The sequence below is a fragment of the Peromyscus eremicus genome, chromosome 1, assembly GCF_949786415.1.
Source record: "Peromyscus eremicus chromosome 1, PerEre_H2_v1, whole genome shotgun sequence".
NCBI lineage: Eukaryota > Metazoa > Chordata > Mammalia > Rodentia > Cricetidae > Peromyscus > Peromyscus eremicus.
This window is the reverse complement of record NC_081416.1, coordinates 61537793-61560284: the sequence shown is the minus strand read 5'-3', so window position 1 is coordinate 61560284 and position 22492 is coordinate 61537793. Positions and strand designations below refer to the sequence as shown.

The following is a 22492-nucleotide window of genomic DNA, read 5'->3' as shown; positions in this document are numbered from 1 at the left end:
CAGCGCTGCAGCATGCTATCCCAGAAGCACGTGGCAGGCTACTGAAATACCCAATGGACGCTACTGGTCCTCAAGCCTGGATCCTGCAAGTGCCATGTGACTACTCCAGCCTAGAGGTTTCTAAGTGCCTGGACCCCATAAGACAACAAGACCAGCAGGCAGTCCCCAAAGTGGCTGCTCCCCTCCCCAACCCAATTTCCAGACCTCCTTCCAGAGGCTGTCCACAGCAGGGCTCCCTGTCCTCTGGCCAGAACTCTGGTATCAGAGGCTACACCTTGAATTTCCCTGGGGCCTTTGGCAGCCTCCCAGGGGACCTCAGCCCCCTGCGTGATCTCCTCCCACAATGATTTTGACTCCTGAAAGCAGGGGCCACTGCCTGGGCATGGGCCAGGTTGCCACTGTCCTGATCATGGTCCTCAATATGGAAGATGCCTTTTGGGCACTGGCCCAGGTGCCAACCCATTAATGAGCCGCATACTGTCCAAGTAGTCAGGTTCTCATGACACCAAACAGCCTGGCTGGGTGACAACCACACTGATTAGTGATGGCGATTTACAGCCATAGCACCTTCCCTTCCCTCCTTCTGAACCACTGCACTGTCTGCTGTAGTCAAGGGACCCCACCATGTCCCTTGTCAGCCAAGAACCCTCTATGCATAAGCAAACCAGGTGACATGTTCCAGCTGGTTGTCCTGCAGCTCTCACCATCTATCGCCAAAATCCAGGGGACAGCATCAACCTATCCATGTCCTCTCCTGATCCTGAGCCCAAGAGGCAGCCACCAACCTCCATCCCTGTCCCTGTCCCCTGCTAGCTTCATGGGCCCAATAGGCTACTCATACCCTATCCACCACAGTCTTTCCTCTGCCTCAAAGGCTACCCTGCCCTTCAGGAACCAGGACACAGTAAGGCAACAAGTCTAGCTGGAACTTGTTTGGGTGTTCCTGCTTCCTTCTCTGGGGCTGCAAATGCCTAATGGAGACTCAGAGTGGGATGAGGGGGAAGTCTCAGGTTCCCGGGACACCTGCTACTGTCCTCAAGCTATGGCTCCACCCCTCTGGAATAAGTTCTACTTGTAGGTTATAGGCTCTCAGGATGCTACAAATGGTTCCAGCCACTGCCTTTCAGCTCCCAGCTTAGGAGAATGAAGTAAAAAAGTGTAAGGGTAATGGAAGGGACTTGCCTCATCCCCAGAGGCACTGGGTGGGACCTGTAATAGAGAGGTTTGGGGGCCATCATGAGCAGGAGACCCCGAGTAAAGCAGGACTGTGAGGAGATACCAACTGTCCAGGGCTTCTGCAGTGTTATGGCAATGAAGTACAGACAAGGAGGGACCTTCCTTGATCCACAGTGCTAGCTTCCCAGCCCAGGGGTCCCAGGAGCTCTCCCACCTTCCAAGAAGGCCAGGAGAGCCCATATCCAACAGATGAGCTAGGCCCTAGACCTCCTGTCCTCCTGCCACACAACCCACAGCACAGGTCAGAGTTTGAGTAAGTGCCACTGGCAGAGCAGGCCAGGCCAGGAGAAGCAGGGAAACTCTGAGTCTTGGCAAGCCCCTGCTAAGTCCAGCCCTGAGCAGTTACAAGCCTGATAGCAGCCTCATGGAATCACCTCTACAGAGAACCCAGAGGTTGTGTGCAGGCCATTGGTCCCACCTGGACAGGTGACACCCTCTCTTGCCTGATGCATTTGCAGACCTCAAGCCCCGCCCCGAAGTTCTGGGATGTCTATATCCTGGAGGATAAAGTTGTGGTCATGACCATGGCAAAAAAACAGCCCTCAAGATACATGGAAGTCACTTCTCAGATATCCAATACAGACCTTGGCTAGCTGTGGGCCATCCTCAAACCAACCATTTGTCTACCTCGCCAGCCCAGAGTGAGCCAACCACAAAGGGTGGGCCAGGCCAGCTGTGGTCAGCTAGGCAGGTGGCAAGGTATTGTCCCAAGCACTAAGCCCATCCCCCATACCACAGATAAGAGTTGAGGTTGCTTTCCTGGCAGGATCTCTCTTTGGCTATGGTCTTATGTATACAAGACCACAGGCTGGTGGCGATGGCACACGCCTTTAATCCCAGCACTCGTGAGGCAGAGCCAGGAGGATATGTGTGAGTTTGAGGCCAGCCTGGTCTACAGAGCGAGATCCAGGACAGGCACCAAAACTACACAGAGAAAACCTGTCTCGAGAAAAAAAAAAAAAAAAAAAAAAACCAAAAACCAGAGTTAGAAACAGAAGGGTACAGTATCCTTAGCAAGACGGACCTAGGAACAGGCAGGTCTTGGGCAACAACCTTTCCCAGGGCCCAGCAGAGTCGAACTCCATACCTTTGAAAATCTCCCAAAGCCTCTCTGTAGGACATGCTGCTTCAGGCTGAACTATACAATGCTGAAGTACCTCCAGGCCTCCATTGTGGTGTCTTGAAGGACAGAATGTGACATTCTTCCCTTATTAGCTCTAGTTTGAGGTCCATTCCTGGGGCAGGCATGTCTAGGCCCCACGAGCTCTGCCTCCATGTTTCCCACCCTACTGCTTCCAGCAGGAACACGAAGCTCCTGTCCACCCTTACAATCACAGCCCAGAATGTGCCCAGCCTACTAAAAACCCCCAAACAGGGCCAAAGACAACTATTAGCATAGCAGGCCCTGTCTCCAACCACCTTCATGACCAACATGGCTCCTAAGGAGCCACTGAAGCCTCAGACGATACCTCAGGAGCCTCAAATACAGTGGACAGGAAAGCTGAACTTTTGGCTGCTGTGGAAGAGGGCAGGAGTGGTGTCTTCAACCACTCAGCAGCAGGCCCTACATCATGTCTAGAGGAGCCTCCTTACATTGCAAGTGTCCTCCGAAAGAGGCCGTTCACTCAATTCCACTTCAGTCTTGAGAGGGTAAAGCATAGCCACCAAGGGCCCCAGCAGCCAGGATGAGGACCAGGATAAGGAGATGGACCCTCCTGTAGTCATGACCTGTGCTAGAATGAGGCCCTGGGCATGGCACGCCCTTTGGGAGCAGTGAGCAGCTACCTGGCCAGCATGTGCCTCTCAAGATGGTACTGGTGACTTGGAGAACAGAATCTGTACACCTCAGAGAAGTGGTAGGAACTGGTAAGGCAGCTTCTAGCTTCTCAGGGTGTTGAGATTGCCAGGCTCTAAGCACTGATGGGACAGAGGCCTGCGGCCACACAGAAAACATTGATGACCTATTTCCAGAGTTCTAGAATCCCCATCACTGGTCAGAGGGCTGAAGGATGTTGGGGCAGCTCTATTTCATGGATCCCAGAATGCAGGAAATGTGTTTCCTGCTGGAGACAAGGGATACCCCCTTACTCTTCAGCCCCCCTCCTTCCATTACTTAAAGGACAATAGGTCACTTTTCGTATCACCTGACTATTCTTTTGTTGCCTATAGCTTTCTGCAGGAAACACAAGACAGCTGGGGCAGGCAGAGGGAAGGGCTACACAGTCCAGGATCCCAGGCTAGTCTCCCCAGCCTCTTCTCAGGAACAGGAACAAGGCAGATGATGAATCCCAGGTTCCCAGTATCTTCTGGGAGGTCACAGGCACTACACCTCTTACTCCCAGCCAGAGACAAGTCAAGACCATCAAATAATTTACTGTGATTCAACCTGTGCCCCAGAGGCACCCAGAGGGAACGGAGAGGGGTTGAGGACTGGGGTGCCAGTGGCAACAGGGACAGTTCATGACAGTCTGTTCAAATTGTCCATGCGAAGGTCTTGGTCACCTCTGTCCACCATCCCTGGACTGGACCGGCTCCAGCATCACTTCCTTCCTTCCTTCCCTGCTCTTTCCTTCCTTCCGTCTGCACCTCCTCCCTGCATCCGGCACCTCCACGTCCTGAGCCTGTGCCGGGACGGGCACAAAGGACACCACTGACCGTAGGCAGGGGGATTGGCAGAATGGGGGTGGGTGGGAGCAGGGACATCAGAGTGGATATGAAGTTCATCTGGCCAGCCGGGGCCACTGCCCCAGATGTCTGCTGGTCCCTGCCTCACCTGGCGTCAGGACAGCACACACTTGCAGCTCATGCAGCCGGGGCCGCTCTCATCGGGAGGGTTCAGCTTCCGCAGTTTGTGCTGCCGAATCTCACGGACTAGCGTGTAGAAGGCATCCTCCACACCCTGGGAAGAGAGGGAGTGCGTCAGAGGGGACTCTGAGGACGAAAGGGGTGCTGTCTGGGTAAGAGACTCCCTGCCTGGATCAGGTAACACCCCAGCCCTGGAAAATAACCCTTCCTCGGCCGCACAACCAGCACAGACAGGGAGCTGGGCTCTGCACAACTGAAAGGCACAGGGCCACTCTCCTTAAGCAGGCTCACTCCAGAGTATCCTTGAAAATCAGAGCCACTCAACTCGGGTATAAGTCTCCCAGACCCCCAGTATGGCTCACGTATGAATACCCTGAGCACACTTAAGGGCTCAAAACTCACAGGTAGCCATAGGACACTATGGGGACAGGAAGGACTAGGCTCCTGGGTCACCGCTCCGGCCTGGCTCAGGGCAGCTCTCTCCACGGACCCCCTCCTACCCTGGCGCTGTGTCAACCCAGAACTGCAGGGCATAAGCCCAGACCCTGACCCTTGCCTCCCTCACAGCCCTGCCGTCTGGGAGACTTACAGCATGGGGGCCGCTGGGTCACATGGGTCCCGGGGGGTCCCAGAGGGTCCCGGAGCTGGAGCCAGAGCCAGAGCGGCTGCCCTGTGTTGAGGGAGAGGGGCGATGAGCTCTGCTCCCTGGCTGGGGTGGGGTGGGGTGAATCCCTGACTAACTGTGGAATGGGGAGCAAGCTCACCTGCCGGGTCTTGGCTGATGTTTCAATGTAGGGGATGCCATAGCTGCGGGCAAGGTCCTGGGCCTGCCGAGACTCAACAGTACGAGCGGCCAGGTCACACTTGTTCCCCACCAGCACCATTGGCACATCGTCTGAGTCCTTCACCCGCTTGATCTGCTCCCTAGAGGGAGATGGAGGGTATGTAAGCCAACTAGCAGGCTACAGGCATGGCGGTAGCCAGGACATTTGGGAGAAGACATAAAGCCTCAGTGTGCACACAGAACCTTGCTCACCTGTGCCCTGGGCTCATGGGCTAGCCATAGATGGCTCACCTGTACTGATGGATGTCTTCAAAGGACTTGGTGTTGTTGATGGCAAACACACAGAGGAAACCCTCCCCTGTGCGCATGTACTGGTCCCGCATGGCACTATACTCCTCTTGACCTGCTGTGTCTAAGATGTCCAGCAGACATGTCTCCCCATCAATGACCACCTGTTTCCGATAGGAGTCCTGCAGAAGAACATAGCTTAGGGGTCCCACCTCTCCTCAGACAGAAGTCCACAGAGCCAGCCTACCCTTGCACCTCTCATGCCCTGATGGATCAGGTTGGAGCCAGACCCACACCACCTTCAAGATTCAGCTGTGTGGGCCTGTCCTGACTCTTACCCATGACCACTGCCAGAGCCCAGGCAGGTAGCTAGAGCTCACCTCTATGGTGGGGTCATACTCGTCCACAAAATGGTTCTGGATCAGCTGGATGGTCAGGGCACTCTTTCCCACGCCTCCAGCACCCACCACCACAAGCTTGTATTCTGTCATCGCTTCTATAGGGACTGTCACTCCAGGAGCTCCTGCCCCACCTGCCAATGAGAACCACACTTAGCCAGGTCCGGGTCACTTGAGACTGATAATAGGTGCCTGGCCCAAAGGCCCTCTCCAGCATTGAGGAGGCAGGCCAGCCACGACAGTAGCCCAGTCACTCACCTGTGGCACCTCCAGCTGGGACAGGGAGGCCCCCCCACCTCCTCCAGCAGCACTTAATGGCTGTGTGAGGAAGCAGGGAGAGGCCCCCAAGGCAGGGCTGACAGCTGAGAGCTTCTCCCAACCACGCACCCAAATTAGAAGTCGCTAGGTAGGCAGAAAGCCTCAACTGGAGGCGCCTGAGGGCTGAGGCCACCCCCCAAAAACAGGTCCTGCCACGGCGGCCTCAGCGTGCCCAGGCAGGCCAGTGCCAGCCTACAACCGGCTCCGGCCCGCCGGCATGTGGGTGCAACCGACAAGTATTTACTGAGCGCCTACTGCATGCCAGGCGCGGTCCTGGCAGCGGGGGAAGGGTAGCTGGAGAGGGACCCTGCCCTCCACTGAGAGAGACCTTCCACAAGGGGCCAGGGAGCCTTCAGCAAGCAGTGGGGGAAAAGCGGCTGAGGGTGTGGGAAGCAGGTGACTGCGGGAAAGACTCACAAGGGGCACGAGGGGTGGCTGGGGAGCAGAAGGCCCTGATTGGGGCTCGACGTGGGTGTCCTTGTAGCCCCGAGGCCGGAGCGTGATGGCCGCGGGGTGCAGAGTCTCCGGAGGCCCGGGCGGCGCCTCGCCGGGAGGGCGGCCACAGGCGGGGCGGGCCCGGTCGGGCCGCAGAGGCGGGCAGCCGGGCGCTTAGGCACGCTGCCGGGCTAAGAGGAGCAAGGAAGCACCGATCACCTGCGCCCCGCGCCCCACCCCGCGCCCGCACTCACCGCTTGCTGGAGCGACTGCCCCCGGGGCCGGGGCCGGGGCAGGGCGGGGGCGCGGACCGGCGCCGGCTGGGCCCGCGCATGGGCTCCGTCCGCGGCGGGTGCGGCTCAGGCTGCGGGCGCCGGGCGCGGACGGCGGGGACTCGGCCGGGCCCGCGCTCGCCCCGCCCCGCCCCGCCCCGCGCCCGTCCGTCAACTCTAGACGGCCGGTGATTGGTCGAGCTCCGGCTCATCTCGACCTGTTGTGGTTGGCTGAACAACCCATCCGTCAGGAGCCGCAGCTAGGCGGGGCTTCCTGGAGTGGCAGGGAGGGAAGTGTGGCGACCTGGGTACTGCACTCAATGAGCGACGCCTAGTTCCGAGGTGCGGAAGAGAATGTGAGGGTGACGGTGCTTAAGAGGCCGAGATTCCTCCGCAGAGAAACTGGCGTACGCTCGGGTTGGGTCGCAGGGCCTGCCACAGAGCCCCCACCCTGCAGCCGCACCAGAGGCCCAAAGGCCCAGGGAGCGGAAAGGTCATTCCGACGGGGACCTGGCGTCGGGGACAATCAGCACCGCGGACGCGGGATACCAGAGGAAGGCAGAGTCCGCCGGAACCCCAAGCTGCCTGTTCCCGCAGGCTGAGGTGGAGCGAAGGTCCCATCTCCGGGCAGCGTCGTCCCATCACACTGTGCTCCTTGTACTTTGGAGAAGACCCCCCCTGCCTCCCCCAAACTCGAGGTCCCAACCCTGCAGCAGCTCATACTGCGCCCCATTTGAAGAACGACCCCAGAAGTCAGAAAAGTTGGTATTAGGGCGAAATGAAGTGTTCCACACACTCAAGCAAGTAGGGTACATCTGTGTCAGACGCAAATAACATGTTTTCAACACTTTTTGAAATTTCAAAGAAACGAGTAAGCACGTCCTTCTCAGAAAACCGACAGGGCTTTACTCAGATGATGCAGGCCTCGGGGCGCGCGCTCACGTGTCGCCCGGGGTCCGAGCTCGGCTCGGTCGATGCGGCCAGCAGGCAGATAACCCAGAGCCTGCCAGAAGCCCCTCACGGGGCAGCACTCGGAACCACTGTGGGTGTCTTCTCTGCGTTCAGAGGTCCCGCTTGCCTCCCTTACTCTGGGGAGCTCTCCCACCTCATCTGCCGCGTGTCCCGGCAACCGTTGCTAGGGGGCGGGGCTCATCTTGCCGCCGCCCTGGATGCCCGGGGCTCACGAATATTTGGATATTCAAATGAGGCCCCGCCCTCGTTGCCATGGCGCCAGGGCCGCAACCCCTCTGCGGTGGAAAAAATAAAAAAGCCCTCACTTAAGAGAGCGACCTCCACGGTGGAGGGGCCTAGGGCTGCGCCCCAGATCTTGGGCACCCTGGCCCACCCCTCAGGTGAGAGCTGGGCACCGCCTCTCCATGTCCCTTATACTAGGGGAAACCTGGGCCAAGGAGTGGGGCCTACATCTTGTGGGGCAAGACACACTGGACTGAGTAAGTAATAAATCATGAAGTGCAGTGGAAGGAGATAACTCTTACTAGAAAAATGTATCTGGGAAAGATAGGTAGGAAGTGCAGGAGTTAGGTGTCGGCCAAACCCAAATGGAGGTGTAGAGGCACCTGAAAAAACTTCTCCAGAGGTATGGGAAGGAGTTCAGGAAAGGTGGGCCTACAGAAGATTAGGAACCACACACCCAGGATCCCCTTTAGGAGCAGAAGAAGCAGCAGGATTTGGATGAGGACCGTGTCTTAGTTTCCACTGGGTGACCCAGAGGAACCCTGACTGTCTTCCTCATTATCTGAGCCTCATCCCCCACTAAAATGGTCACAGGCGGTTCAGGACCAAGCCCCCAGCTAACAGCACTCCATTCTTGTATCTGCTTGCTTCTGAGCTGACCTTGGCCAGCTCAGCCCATGTGCTACAGAGCACAGTGACAGCCAGGAAGCTAATCTAACTCTCTCTTACAGGTGTTACATGTAGACACATGTGGCCCTCTTGCCCGGATGTTTGACCTACAGCAGGAGCCAGCTACCTGCAGGTGGGGCCTCAGTCAGAGAAGTGGGTGGTTGGAGGGAATGTCTGCTATTTTGATTCTGAACTTAGACTCAAGAGATCACTAATGAAGAAAGATCCACAGCCAGGGTCTGGGGCAGTGCAGGAAACTGTCAGTAACAGCTGCCTGCTGGTCGGTACAGGCATCTTGTCCAGTATCCCTAGTCTCATTCTTTATCTTATATATTTGTGCCCGTGTGTGTGTGTGTGTGTGTGTGTGTGTGTGTGTGTGTGTGTGTGTTTGTGTACCACAGAGCACAAGTGCCCTCAGAGGCCAGAAGAGGGCATCTGATCCCTTGGTTACAGGTGTTTGTGAGCCATCCACTATGGATGCTAGGAATCAAATGCAGGTCCTCTGCAAGAGCAGCCAAGTGCTTTTTAACACCGAGCTATCTTTCCAGCCCCAACTCACAGCCTTTGTGAGGCCCAAGATGGCAAAGCCTGGTGCCAGTACTCCTTGCATGGACACTGTGGGAAGCAAATACAGAACCAAATGAAGGAACGGGGAGATAGCTCAGACAGTAAACTGTTTGCTTTGTAAGCATGAAGACCTGAGTTTGATCCCCAGAACTCACATATAAAATGCCATGCATGGTAATACGAGCTTGTAATCCCAGCACTGGGGAGACAAAGACAGGCAGGTGCCTGGAACTTGCTGACCAGCCAACTTAGCCAATTTGGTGAGCCACAGGCCAGTGAGAGACCTTATCTAAAAAAACAAAACAAATATGCACACACACACACACACTAACACATACACACACAAATTATACAACGGATAAATACATCTCTTTTTTTCCAAAATACAGAAGCAAATGGAGAGAAGTTATTAGCACAAGCAGGGAGTTTGAGTTGAAACTAGGGGAGTGGATATGTGCTGTCCAGTTATCTAGACCGCTGAGGTTGCCCAGGGCCTCTCAGGGCAGGCCAAGTCAGGCTAGGATGTGGGGAGATGTCAGAGTTGACCTAGTAGCTTTGTGGGCCGTTGATGTGAAGCAGAGCCTTGTAAACTAGGAGATTTGGCCCTCTGCCTCTCCTAACAGGTTGGATGTGGATGGACCCAGCCTGGGATGGATCCCAGGGGCCTCGGCCAAGCACAGCTAGTGTCCGGGTACGGGAGCTGAGCTGGCAGGGCCTAAACAACCCCTGCCCACAAAACAAGAGACTGGGCAGCCATGGGGATATCCACAGGGAGCAGCGGGTGGAGGAGCACCTTTCCCCTGCTCGGCTGGTAAGTGACTGGGGCCTGAGGCTCCACCATGGGCCTGCATGAGGTGACATACTGGCACCCTTTCTGCTGATATCCAGCTTTCCCTCTGCTGGGTACCCTCTACCTTTCCACCATCAGGGTCCCTGCCAGCAACCCAGTGACACAAGCATCCCCAGGCATTGAGATCACTGGCACTGTTGGGGCCAGGATTCTGTAACTATTGGCTGAGGCCTGTACTTAAGCAGACAAGAAGCCTCTTACTCAAGAGCTAATGTTGTAGCAAGGAGGACTAGGAGATAGCATATTGGGATGCTGGAAGGGCATGGGTACATGGCTCCCCTCCCAAGGCTAGAGTTCCTCAGTCTACTCTCAACCTGCTTGAGGTAGGGTCTGTCCTTGGTATGCTGACTCTATTGGTAGCAGGTAAAGACCTTCCTCCAAATCCAGTAGGAGAGCCCATTGGTGTACCCTGTCCCTGAGTCCTAAGGTTTTGTAGAGTCCATCTGGGCAATCCTGAAGCCCCCAGGACTTAGAGTTTGCTACCTACTCATGGTTGGCCACTATGAAGGAGAGAATATGGATAGATGGTATTACCCAGGACCTCCTCAGAATAAATGTTTGGCCTGCTAGGCCAGTACCTGCACATGTTCCCCAAGGTGTCCCCTGATGCCATAGCAGGTGTGGCCCAGGGTCCTGAGAGACCATGCTTGCATTTCACATACAAGAAGGTCTTGTCTAGTCCATCTACAAGAACAGACAGACCAGTAGGGCTCCCACCCCTTGACTTCCAGCATGAGTGTTTTTCTGTGTCCTCTGGTCCAGGTATGCTGTGGCTGGGTGCTGCTCAGCAGGGCTCTGGGCTCCAACTGCATCACTGAATCTGTTCTGAAGGTCTCATTTGGAGACTGGCACCCCAAGTGCAGGCCCTTTCCTCTCAGCACTCCTTCCCTGATAGTCAGTTACAACCTCTGCTCATGTCATGTCCACCAGCCAAACTGTTATCGCAAACTCCACCTGGATGAGGCAGGGAAACACTTGCCACCTGCTCCAGTAGGCACCTTTACAGAGTCCTCAGCCAAAAGCATGGAGAACACTGGGAGTGACACCTGATGATTTCTGCAGCAGGCCCTGGCCCGGGTAGATGACCTCCAACTGGTGAGGGTGCTGGAGATGTGTGTGGACACCCGTAAGAACAGCCTGGGGAACTTCGGTGAGAGCCGCTGGTCACACCCATGCCCCTGTGACTGTCACAACTAGACCTTTCCCTAAGCCAGTTGTATTTCCTGTTGTAAATGAAAAGCTAGCAAACACCTTGGATAGTATGTCCCTTTCCTTAAGATTGGACTATAGAACTAGGATGTATACTCAGTTTAGAAAGAAGTTTTAGGCCAGGATATATATTCCAGGGACCACACCCAAAGACCAGTACCAGTATGGCAAGATAGCAAAGGTACTCTGCTCCCGTACAAGGTGCTCCCAGAGCTTATTTGTAAAGGACTTGGAATTTATAGACACATTGCACAAATGTTATATTGATCCCTCATGTATTCTTCCTCCAGAATCCCCCTCTGCAATTGTCTTACCATTCTCTCGCTTTCATGTACACACACACACACACACACACACACACACACACACACACCCCTGAGACACTTGTTTTTTTAATCTGAGAGACCATTACACTTGTTCACCAATGCCTCAGTGCCTGCTTCCTAAGAAGGCACTTGGATAAGGATCCAAGTCAGAAAAGGATACTGATAGAACACTCTTATCTGTGTCACAGACCTTGTTCAAATTTCACCAACCATCCCAACAGGAGAGATTCTTGCTGTTCAGGATAGTTGTGCATTTTGTTTGCTTTTCTCTGATTACAAGCGAGGTTAAACACTCCCAATCCTGGTTAGCTTGGTTTTCAGTTTTGCATTTAAGTGTTTAACAGCTCAGTGCAGCATCTCTGTGCACCTGTGAGATCAGGGGACACAAGCTCTTCCCTGGGGCCTTATAGGCCACCTTGTACCTCTTTTTTCATCATTCAGGGATTCTGTCTCATCCTTAGGGCCAGAGTCTCACCCTAAGAAGCTTTGAGAATGGGGGCCTGGAGCTTTAAGGCTGTGCAGGACACTGACAGGGCATTCCTGAGGCTTGCTATCTAATGTTGCATGTTGAAAGACCTCCAAGGGGGTGCTTCAGGCCCTGGGGGCCAAGGAGGGGATATGCTCAGGGTTCACCTTATCCATGCCAACCTGGTTCCCTCCTCAGGTTAAGTCCTTGCCAGTGTGTTCGCCACCTTTTTACCGGTTTTACCTGTGCTAGGCTGCACGTGGGTGGAAGGACATGCAGCCCTACATAGCAAGGGGAGAGAAGGTTCAGAACACCTGGGCCAGATCCTGCAGAAGCCCCTAGAATCAATCCCACTGTGAGCCAGGAAAGGCCATATGCCTGTGAACAGCCCTTCAGATGTTGATGCCTCTCGGGGGTGTGGGGAGCACTGCAAAGAGGTGGGCAGTGTTGTCGGGGCTAGGCCAACCTCTCCTTCCTGTGGTCCACAGGAGTGCACCTCCCTAACCTGATCCAACTGAAGCTGAACCACAGCTGCCTGGGCTCCCTCAGGTGAGAGCCTGGTCTAGGGCAAAGAGGGGCTGGGCCTGGAACTCAGCTGCTGCAGGCTGCCCCTCCTCTCAAGACTCTGCTCCACCCTGTTGACCTTTGGAGGGTGAAGGCTGCTATCAAATGGTTTAGAGACATTTATTCAGGTGTGGGCTCCGTGGAAGGGAGAGAGGGGAGACTCCAGGGGAGGATCCTTTATGAGTGGGTCCCAGGTGTCCTGCCTTCCAAGTATCTTGGAGTCTCTGGCTCCTGTTTTGACACCCTGCAGTGAGGCAGGTCCCTCTTCTCACCCTCAGTGGGAAGCCCCGTCTACATGTGAATGATACAGAAAACCAAAGCCGGTGCTGGTCAAGGTGCTGGTCATACCAGGTCCTGTGGCTGATAAACCAAATGTATTCCCTGACCTTTAGCAAAGTGAGGGGTCTCTGGCAGACAGCCCAAACCAGTCTAGACTTGGAGGCTCCAGAGATCCCTTGCCTCACACTGCAACCCAGGCATTAACTACACCCTAAAGACCAGAAGATGGAGGGAAGTGGCTAGTGTCCCTAGGAAGAAGAGAAGGTAGGAGCTGCCTCCAAGCTGACCGTCCACCTGAAGCCAGACCCAGCAGAACATGTATCTCCTGAACAGGACTGAAGTGACAAGGAAGCTTGATGTTCTCAGAGTTCTTAGGAACTGGCTTAAAAGATGACATTCGAAATGCAAGGCCACCTTGTGGTTCTGTCACACTGGACTAGAAAGAACAAAGCCAAGAGAAGAGAAGACTGTATCTGGTAGTTTGAGCAAAAGGCGCTTTGGGAAGATGCTGCTTCTTCAAGCCTAGAAGTGTAAGGCAGGCAAATTACAGTTAAAACTCTAGAAAGAGGCTGGGATTCGGTTGGTAGAGTGCTTGTCTGTCATGTATGAGGTCCTGGATTCAATCCACAGTAATTAACGTGTGTGCGCACACATGCACACACACACACACACACACACACACACACACACACACTCTGTCTCCGTCTCTCTCTTTCTCAAAAGTTCTTAACTATCTGAATTGGACTCCAAGTGTAGCATCCAGTTGTTTTCAGTTGATTTCCTTACATTGCTATTTAACAAATAAAGCACTAAACAGAATTTAGCAAAGCAATGAAGATATACAAATGCAGGCAAAGACAAGAGAGCTGATGTTTCAGCAGAAACCATGGAGGGACATATGTCAAGGAGCCACCTGGTACTGAAGTCCAGCAGCCCTTTCTAGGGATGACACGGGACATACCTTCTTCCCAGCTGTGCACCTGGAGTCACATGATGTTCTAGCAGATGGCTCTTCCCCCAGATGAACAGAACGTTTTCTAGGTCTGGGTGAACAAATAATCTCAAGGAACAATAAAGGTATATTTTTAAAGAGCACCTAAAATAAAATAAAGGATGGCGGGCATGGTGGCACACACCTTTAATCCTGGCACTCAGGAAGCCAAGGTAGTCTGATTTCTGTAAGTTCAAGGCCAGCATGGTCTACAAAGTGAATTCTAGGCTAACCAGGGCTACACAGTGAGACCCTGCTTCAAAAAACAAACAAACAAACAATAAAACAATAAATTATGGAAAAATGTGACAGAGAAGTAAATGTATTATAAAACTAAGAAATAATGAAACTGGGTATAGTGGGGCAGGCCTGTGACCTCATACTAAGTATCAAAACTTCAAGGTCATCCTTAGCTCCATAGATAGTGAATTCAAGGCCAATCTGGAATACATGAGACCCTGTCTCAAAACAACAAAAACCTGAAGAAATATAAGCCCAGTGGTGGTGACTTGCACCTTTGATCCCAGCACTTGGGAGGCAGAGACAGGCAGATCTCTGTGAGTTCGAGGCCAGCCTAGTCTACAGAGCAAGATCCAGGGCAGGCTATAAAGCTACACAGAGAAACCCTGTCTCGAAAACAAAACAAAATAAAACAAAACAAAACAAAAAAACAAGCATAAGATAGTACTTGTAATAAAACAAAATAATTCTAAAGGAAATATAGTCAGATTGCAAATGTTTCGAAAACACCCTGATCAGTTTGGTCACAGCAAGGAAAAACAAAGTGAAATTTTGAGTTCTTTCAGTTATCTAATCCTGCAACTAGGCTAGTTGGTAGTTACCACCTGGTAATGATTGAAAATGAATAAATATTTGTAACAGGAAACTGATTGAATAACAGCATCCCATAAACTGCTGTTGTAAATGTAGATGACTGCAAAGATGAGCATTAAATATTAAAATCTCAGGCAGTGTTACAAGAGATGGGAAATAATTTTAATGTAGTATCTATCATTTCACCCAAAGCTGAGATAATTTAGCCCCTGAAAATAACTGCCAACATGCACACAGATGTTCTAAATACATGGGCTGGAACTGCCACCAAATGGCTTCATGCTGGCAAGCCTGGGGCAAGCACCTTTTTCTCAGTACCACTGTGTGTGAAACTCCACCTACCTACATGTTCTGATGATACTCCACAGACAATTTAGAAACTGTTAAAACATATTTGGATGCATCCATTTCATACACCTTCATTGCTCATCATTCCTGTGCCATGTGCTAATTTAAGGATGTATCCTCTTCTCTTGTTGATTACCAGGAATTATCTTTTATATCCTGGTGCATTTTCAGCTTTGCAAGACTTCTCAGTATATCCTTTCAGCCTAGAGGTGACCACCTATGCAAGGCCCTTTGTTTTGAGTAGTTCCAGTCCAACCAATTCTGGATCATACCTGTCTTCTTATTGTCTGCAAAGCAATGTCATTCCCACTGAACTATTTGTCTGGTCCGTCATTTGCAAAGACCATGCACCTATGTTAGGAACTCTGGATCATTAGCTGGTCTCTTGCCTCAGTGCTGTGTTATCTGTATCACTTCGGTCTGTGCTACACTTTCCTCTGTTGTCCTTACTCCAGACTGACCTTGACTCTCTTGGGCTTTACTTATCCTTGCACTTGGATTTTATAAGTCAGTCAGGCCAGTGGGCCTCATACACTCATGCATACTAATCTGTGATTTTAAAACTGGAATTTAAAAAGATTTATGTATTAGTTATGGGCATATACTTGTTAGGTTAAATACATCCATGCATATGGCCTCTTTCCATCAGTGTATTTTATGTATTTAAATGGAGTTTTAGACTTTGCTGTCTATAGTGTGCCAGTTAGCATGCTCACAAACAGACTACATCAGCTTACTTCATATCAGCTTAAATTAGAGAAATTATTTCATGCTGCTACCCTAGAGCAAAACCCAGGAACACCTCAGTGAGAAGACATCGCTATGACCTGCTTGCTGTGGTGACCAGAAGCCCTAGGGTGGGTTAGTTCAGTAGTCAGACTCACAGCAAAGGCCCAGGGAGCCTGTAGGTGAAATATGACCCTTTGTGACTTTGCCTGTGCTATCATGGGGCCATTACTACAGCCTTCAATACAGGTGGCTAGGACAGTATAGCCATTTTTCTGGGGCCACTATAACAAAGGAAGGCAAAGGGGGGCACTTTATCTACAGCGGGCACTGTTTCCCCTGGAAAGTATAGGTGATGTGCCCAGAACCCTTTTCCATACCCCTTGTAAGAACTGTACCTGTCACAGTCTCATCCACCAACTATTATCTAGGAGATGGGAGTTACAGTTGTGAAGGACCAATCAGCTCCCCCACCAACCCCTGCCTCAGGACCAGGCGACACTAGACTGCTTGACACTGCACAGTGGCTGTGGTTGTAAATGCTATCTTGTTTCTGGTTTTTCATTGTTGTTTTTTCTTTTTGGGTAATTATTGAAAATGTGAAGAAATACTATGCTGCCAGGTGTGGTGGTTCACAACTGTATCTCAACACTTTGGAAGCCAAGGAAGGGGTATTGCCATGAGTTTGTGGCCAGACTTGGCTACAGAGTGAGTTCTGGCCCAGCCTGGTCTGCAGAATGACACCCTATCTCAAAAACTTGAAAGGAAGGATGGGAGAGAGGGAGGAAAGGAACGAATAGAAAAGCTTTTAACTGGCAGAAATTGGGCTGAGGATATAGTTCAGTCAATAGAGTACTTTCCTAGTGTGGACAGAGCTCTGGTTAGATCCTCAGCATTGTATAAACCAAGCATTGTGATGCATGCCTATAATCCCAGAATGTGAGAGTTCATCCTCAGCTACATATGGAATTTGAGGCCAGCCTGGGATACATGAGACTCTGCCTGCCTACTCCTTGTGTTAGAGAGAGAGGGAGGGGAGAAGGAGGAGGAGAGGAGGGGGAGAGAGAGAGAGAGAGAGAGAGAGAGAGAGAGAGAGAGAGAGAGAGAAAGGAGGAAGAGGAGGAGGAGAGGAGAGAAGAGAGAGGAGAAGGGAGGGGAGAGGAGAGGAGAGAGAGGGAGAGAGAGAGAGAGAGAGAGAGAGAGAGAGAGAGAGAGAGAGAGAGAGAGCAGAAACACTAGTAGTTATCCTTCGTGTCTTTGTGTATCTGAATTCTTCACAGTTCTCTCTCACACACACACATTGCACCATCAGCACATTATAACAGATATATGCTCTGTGTGTGTGTGTGTGTGTGTGTGTGTGTGTGTGTGTGTGTGTGTGTAAAGCAGATATAACAGTCTTGCCTCCTCGTTGCCAACCTTTATGCGATTCTTTTTCTTGCTTTATAGTACTTGTCAGGACCTGGTAGCCAGAACCTTTTTAAACAGCAACAGTGATAGCAGCCATCCTTATCTTATTCCTGCTTTTGACTGGCATGTGTCCAATGTCTCTCTCAAGGATGATATAACTGAACTTTTCCCTTTAGTCTTATTAATGCTGTGTTCTCCCTTAATGAGTTTTTTTGTTGGTGATCATGGTGGGTTTTTGGTTATTTTTGGGTTTTTGGTTTTTCAAGACAGGGTTTCTCTGTGGGGCCTTGTCAGTCCTGGGGCTTGTTCTTAGACCAGAGATCCGCCTGCCTCTGCCTCCCGATTAAAGGCGTGTGTCACCACCGCCGCCAGTGTGGATCATATTTTTTATGTTTTCATAATTTTTTATGTGGATGGGTGTTCACCTGTATGTATGTCTGTGTATCAGGTGTATGCCTGGTACCTGAATAGAGCAGAAGAGGTCTTTGAATCCCATGAAACTAGAGTTACAGACAGTTGTGAGTGCCGTGTGGGTGCTGGAACCCAGGTCCTCTGGAAGAACAGCTAGTGCTCTTAACATCTGAGCACTCTCTCAAGCCCTGGCCTCCAATTTTCATCCTCCTGCACCTATCTAAACCTCCCAGGTATTGGGATCATAGACCTGTGCTACCTCAGGCTAGCCTAGAATTCTGTGTAGCCTAGGCTATACTTAAACTCATGATGATCCTCTTGCCTCTGCCTCCCGAGTGCTGGGATTAAAGGCCTGTGCCACCATTGCCCGGCATCACCAGTTTCATAACATACTTTTCAACTTGACTCAAACCAGGAGAGTCCTACTTTCAAATCAGGTTGTTGGTGGTGGTGATGGTGGTAATGATGGGGTGGAGTGTCTGTGTTTGTGCACATGCATATACTAGTGCCCTTGCCCATGGATACACACGTGGAGGCCAGAGGTCAACATTTTGAATGGCTTCCTCTCTTCACATTATTTTTTGAGAATGGGTCTCTTATTAAACCTAGAGCTTGCTGTTCCAACTAGCTAAGGTGGCCAGTGAACCCCTGGGAGCAGCCTGCTTCCTGCCTCTTGCCTCCCAGTGCTTAGATTATGTGTGTATGCTGCCATTCCTCATTCTTGCACATCAAGCTTTTAGTCACTTAGCCACCTCCCATGCCATGAGCCAAGTTTTCTGTTTCTGTTAAGTGTCACTCTTGTTAAGGCTTAAAGCTGTTGGTGCCTGCTTCCTTCATACTGGTCTTTTATCATCTTACATTGCTGCTATGGCCACCTTGTTTCTCTTTTCAGATGCATTCTATTTGTAATCTATCTATCTGTCTGTCCGTCTGTCTATCTATCTATCTATCTATCTATCTATCTATCTATCTATCTATCTATCTATCTATCTATCTCTGGCTCTTCGTCAGTCTTGCCAGTTAGAAAATCACCCCTGGACTGTTGTCCTTCTCTGACTGTAACAGGTTCATCCTTGTCTTGGCCTCCTTTTTCCTTCTTGGCTTTTGTTACTCTTCTTTCTCCTGGAGCTGAGTGCTTGCCACAGTTGTTCTAATCCTCCAGCTTTTTTCTGTTTTTCAGACAGAGTCTCAAGTAACCCAGGCTGACCTAAAACTCACTGGATAGCCAAGGCTGGCCTAGAGTTCCTCTTTTATTATTTTACTTATTATTTATTTACTTTGTGGATAGGTATTTTGCCTGCATGTGTGTCAACGCACCATGTGTATGCCTGATACCCTCAGAGTCCAGAAGAAGGCGTCAGATTCCCTAGGGCTGGAGTTATGGTCAGGAGTTGCCATGTGGTTGCTGAGAATTGAACTCCCATCCACTGAAGAATAGCCAGTGCTCTTAACCACTGAGCCATCTCTCCAGCCCCTGGTCTTGAACTCTTCATCTTCCTGTCTCTGCTTCTACTTCTCAAGTGCTGAGAATACAGATGTGAGCCACAGTGCCTGGCTTTTTTTGGGCGGGGGGGGGGGGGTTGGTGGAGCAGGGCTTTTTGAGACAGTGTTTCTCTGTGTAACCCTGGCTGTCTTGGAACTTGATTTGTAGACCAGGCTGTCCTTGAACCCAGAGATCCACCTGTATCTGACTCCTCAGTGCTGAGATTAAAGGCATGAGCCACCACATCTAGCTTGTTCTAAGTGATGGGGGTCTCACTAGGTTGCCTAAGCTAGCCTTGAACTGAGGTCATGATGTTGTTTCCTTCAGCTTCCTGAACTTCAATACAGGTATACCACTACAGCAGGTGTGGTAGTTTGAATGTAATTGGCCCCCATAAGCCTATAGGGAATGACACTGTTAGGAGGTGTGGCCTTGTTGGAGTAGGTGTAGCCTTGTTGGAAGAAGGGTATCACTGTGGGGGTGGGCTTTGAGGTCTCCTTTGCTTAAGCTCTGCTTAGTGTTGACACTCAGTCCACTTCCTTTTGCTTCTGATCAAGATGTAGCCAGCACCATGTCTGCCTGCACGCCACCATGCTCCCCACCATGATGATAATGGACTGAACCTCTGAACTGTAAGCCATCCCCATTTAAATGTTCTCCTTTATAAGAGTTGCTGTGGTCATGGTGTCTCTTCATAGCAATAGAAACCCTAACCAAGCAAGACACCAGGCTAGTCTAACTTTTTGTAAGTTCGTATACAACTTCAGACATTCTTTGTGTATTATAAGACTCTACAAAGGGCATGTGCTTTGCCTTTTGCTCTCAACTCTAAGAATTTTATACTTTTCCTGTCATTACAAAGTATGGAAAAATCTAATTATTTCCTGATACTTATTCCTCTACAACAAGAAGAATCCATTTTCAGCTGGCTATGTGGTCCACCAAAAGAAATGGAAGTTGCCTTACTCCCTCAGCACTCAGTCCAGTCATGTGACTCTTCTGAGCTACCAGTGACGAGAAGAAAGAAGTGGGCGAGCTCTGAAAAGGAACAAGAAACACCTCGGGGACAAGACAAAGTGACGGAGACCCCTGGAAACCAGTGTGATCTACAAAAGACTAACTGTCCGTGACAGAGCTTAAAAGAGAGAGAGCGGTGAAGAACGCTTGCCGCTCTCCCAGAGGACCTGAATTCGGACCCCAGTACTCGTGTTAGAGGGCTCACAACCATCTTTAACTCCAGCTCCAGAGTAGAAGGCTAAGCTTCTTCTGGCCTCCCAGGATACCTTCACACACTGCATACACTCAGATACACATACACATAAACAAGTAAATCTTGTTTTTTTTTAAGATTTATTTATTTATTATGTACACAGAAGAGGTTGCCAGATCTCATTAAAGATGGTTGTGAGCCACCATGTGGGTGCTGGGAATTGAACTCAGGACCTCTTGAAGAGCAGTCGGTGCTCTTAACCTCTGAGCCATCTCTCCAGCCCCAAATCTTATTTTAAAAGGACCACAAAGGAAGGACAGAACCAGTTCCAACAAGTTATCCTGTAACCTCCACATGAATGCCATGGTGTCATATATACATGAGTACACACACACACACACACACAGAGAGAGAGAGAGAGAGAGAGAGAGAGAGAGAGAGAGAGAGAGAGAGAGAGACAGAGAGACAGAGAGAGACAGAGAGACAGAGAGAGAGACAGAGAGAGACAGAGAGAGAGAGACAGAGAGACAGAGAGAGACAGAGAGACAGAGATTGCTGGTATGGTGGTACACACCTGTATTAAGAGGCTGAAACAGGAAAACTGCCTCAAGTTCCAGGACAGCCTAGACTACAGAGTTAGACCATCTCAAAAAGTAGGCGGGGTGGTGCTGGAGAGATGACCTGCCCTTCAGAGGACCTAGATTCAGTTCCCAATACCCATGTCAGATGACTTGTCACCACCTATTACTCTAACCCCAAGGGATCTGATATCTTCTTCTGGCCTCCATGAGCACCTACACAAATGTGGTGTATAATCACAGACACTGATACACACACACACACACACACACACACACATACATACACACACACACACACACACACACACACACACACACACACACACAAGAATCTTAAAAAGAAAAGAGGAAAAATGGTGATTTAAGGCAACTGATAGGGTAAATGCTGAATCTTTGCAGCTGAAGGACAAAGACTGAAGTAAAATGTACAGCCTAGAGCAACAGCAGTAAATAAGCCCCAGACAGGCTACATAGTAGATGAGTCCTTGCCAAAAAAGACTTAGGGCCGTGGAGAAATAGTGCCAGTTCATGAAGCCTGAGGTCAGATGGCAATTGTACTAGGGGGCAGAGAGCAGTTCGGCGGCGCTACAAGAAGAGCATCACAGCAGGGAGAGAGCAAGGACCGGTACTCAAACACAGTATCTGTACACACTGCCGAGAAAAGAGGTCCAGGGGTACACAGGGACGGACACCAACAGGGAGCAGGTACAGGGTGCACGTAGGGCTGGATCAAGGCATCAGGTTGAAGGCAGCTCCTCATGGTCAATCTGTATGCCTCAGGCTGGCGCTTGGCCCTTCCAACAAGGTGTGGGTGCTGAGCACCCAGTCAACATGTTTGAGAAGGGACCTCCACACTCCAGGGACCTCTGTGCCCACAGACGAGTGGGCTCTCCAGGGACACATTTTAACCATGCCTAGGATGCCACAACACTGAAGTTAATAGGGATCTCTGGAGCCCAAAGCTGGAAACCACCACAAGCAAAGTCACAACTATCCCTGCACCCGCGGGCAGCCAGAGTGGGTGGTAGCTTGGCATTGGCTTTTGTTGGCTAAAGACAGAACCCTCAACTCCATGACAGCACCAATCACTTACAATAGTAACTTTTTTGGGGGTGGGGGTTTGAGACAGGGTTTCTCCGTGTAGTTTTGGTGCCTGTCCTGGATCTCGCTCTGTAGACCAGGCTGGCCTCAAACTCACAGAGATCCGCCTGGCTCTGCCTCCCGAGGGCTGGGATAGTTAAAGGCGTGTGCCACCGCCACCGCTGCCCGGCTAGTAGTTACTTTTTATTGTTGCTGCTGTGCCTAAATAACTGGCCAGAAGCACTTCACGGAGGAGAGGTTTATTCACGGTTTCGGGGGTACAGCATCATGGCAGGGAAGGCATGACAGCAGGAGCAGCTCCTAGCTGTGGAGTGGAAGCTTGCTCACACCTAAGCAGATCAGAAAAGAGAGACAAGGGAGTGCCAGCCATCTTCTGGCTTTCTCCTTTTCCCTATTCTATTTTCTTCAGGATCCTTGCCCATGAGGAGATGCCACCCACATTCAGGGTGGATTTTCCCTCCTCAGTTAAACCTTTCTAGAAATGCCTTCACAGACACATGCTCCAAATGTGTCTCCTAAGTGATTCTAAAGCCAGTCAAGTTGGCACTGAAGATTAACCATCACACCACTCTGCCTGCCTTCTGCAGAGACCTGGGCACTTCTCTGGGCCACCTGCAGGTGCTGTGGCTGGCTCGTTGTGGCCTGAGTGATTTGGATGGCATTGGCTCCTTCTTGGCACTGAAGGTAAGTCTGTAGCACTTGGGGTCAAGGAATGGAGGAGATCAAGTTAGACTCCA

At 51.1% G+C, this 22492-nt stretch overlaps 2 protein-coding genes across 2 annotated transcripts in view; one reads left to right on the top strand and one right to left on the bottom strand.

The window, feature by feature from the left end:
* Positions 1 to 4648: 4648 nt before the first annotated feature.
* On the bottom strand, positions 4649 to 6611 carry Hras (HRas proto-oncogene, GTPase). Its single transcript, XM_059249884.1, has 5 exons — positions 6519 to 6611; positions 5494 to 5645; positions 5117 to 5295; positions 4806 to 4965; positions 4649 to 4711 (listed from the first exon to the last, which is right to left on the bottom strand). Exons 2-5 carry the CDS (start codon positions 5602 to 5604, stop codon positions 4649 to 4651), a joined length of 513 nt encoding a protein of 170 aa, XP_059105867.1. The 5' UTR covers positions 5605 to 5645; positions 6519 to 6611.
* A 1043-nt stretch (positions 6612 to 7654) lies between these two features.
* Positions 7655 to 22492, top strand: part of Lrrc56 (leucine rich repeat containing 56) — a 19251-nt gene continuing 4413 nt past the window's right edge. The window contains exons 1-6 of the mRNA XM_059264642.1: positions 7655 to 7888; positions 8462 to 8532; positions 9590 to 9777; positions 10879 to 10966; positions 12306 to 12366; positions 22343 to 22439. Of these exons, the coding sequence (XP_059120625.1) occupies positions 9595 to 9777; positions 10879 to 10966; positions 12306 to 12366; positions 22343 to 22439 (429 nt within the window). The 5' untranslated portion in view covers positions 7655 to 7888; positions 8462 to 8532; positions 9590 to 9594. The remainder of the gene's footprint in view (positions 7889 to 8461; positions 8533 to 9589; positions 9778 to 10878; positions 10967 to 12305; positions 12367 to 22342; positions 22440 to 22492) is intronic.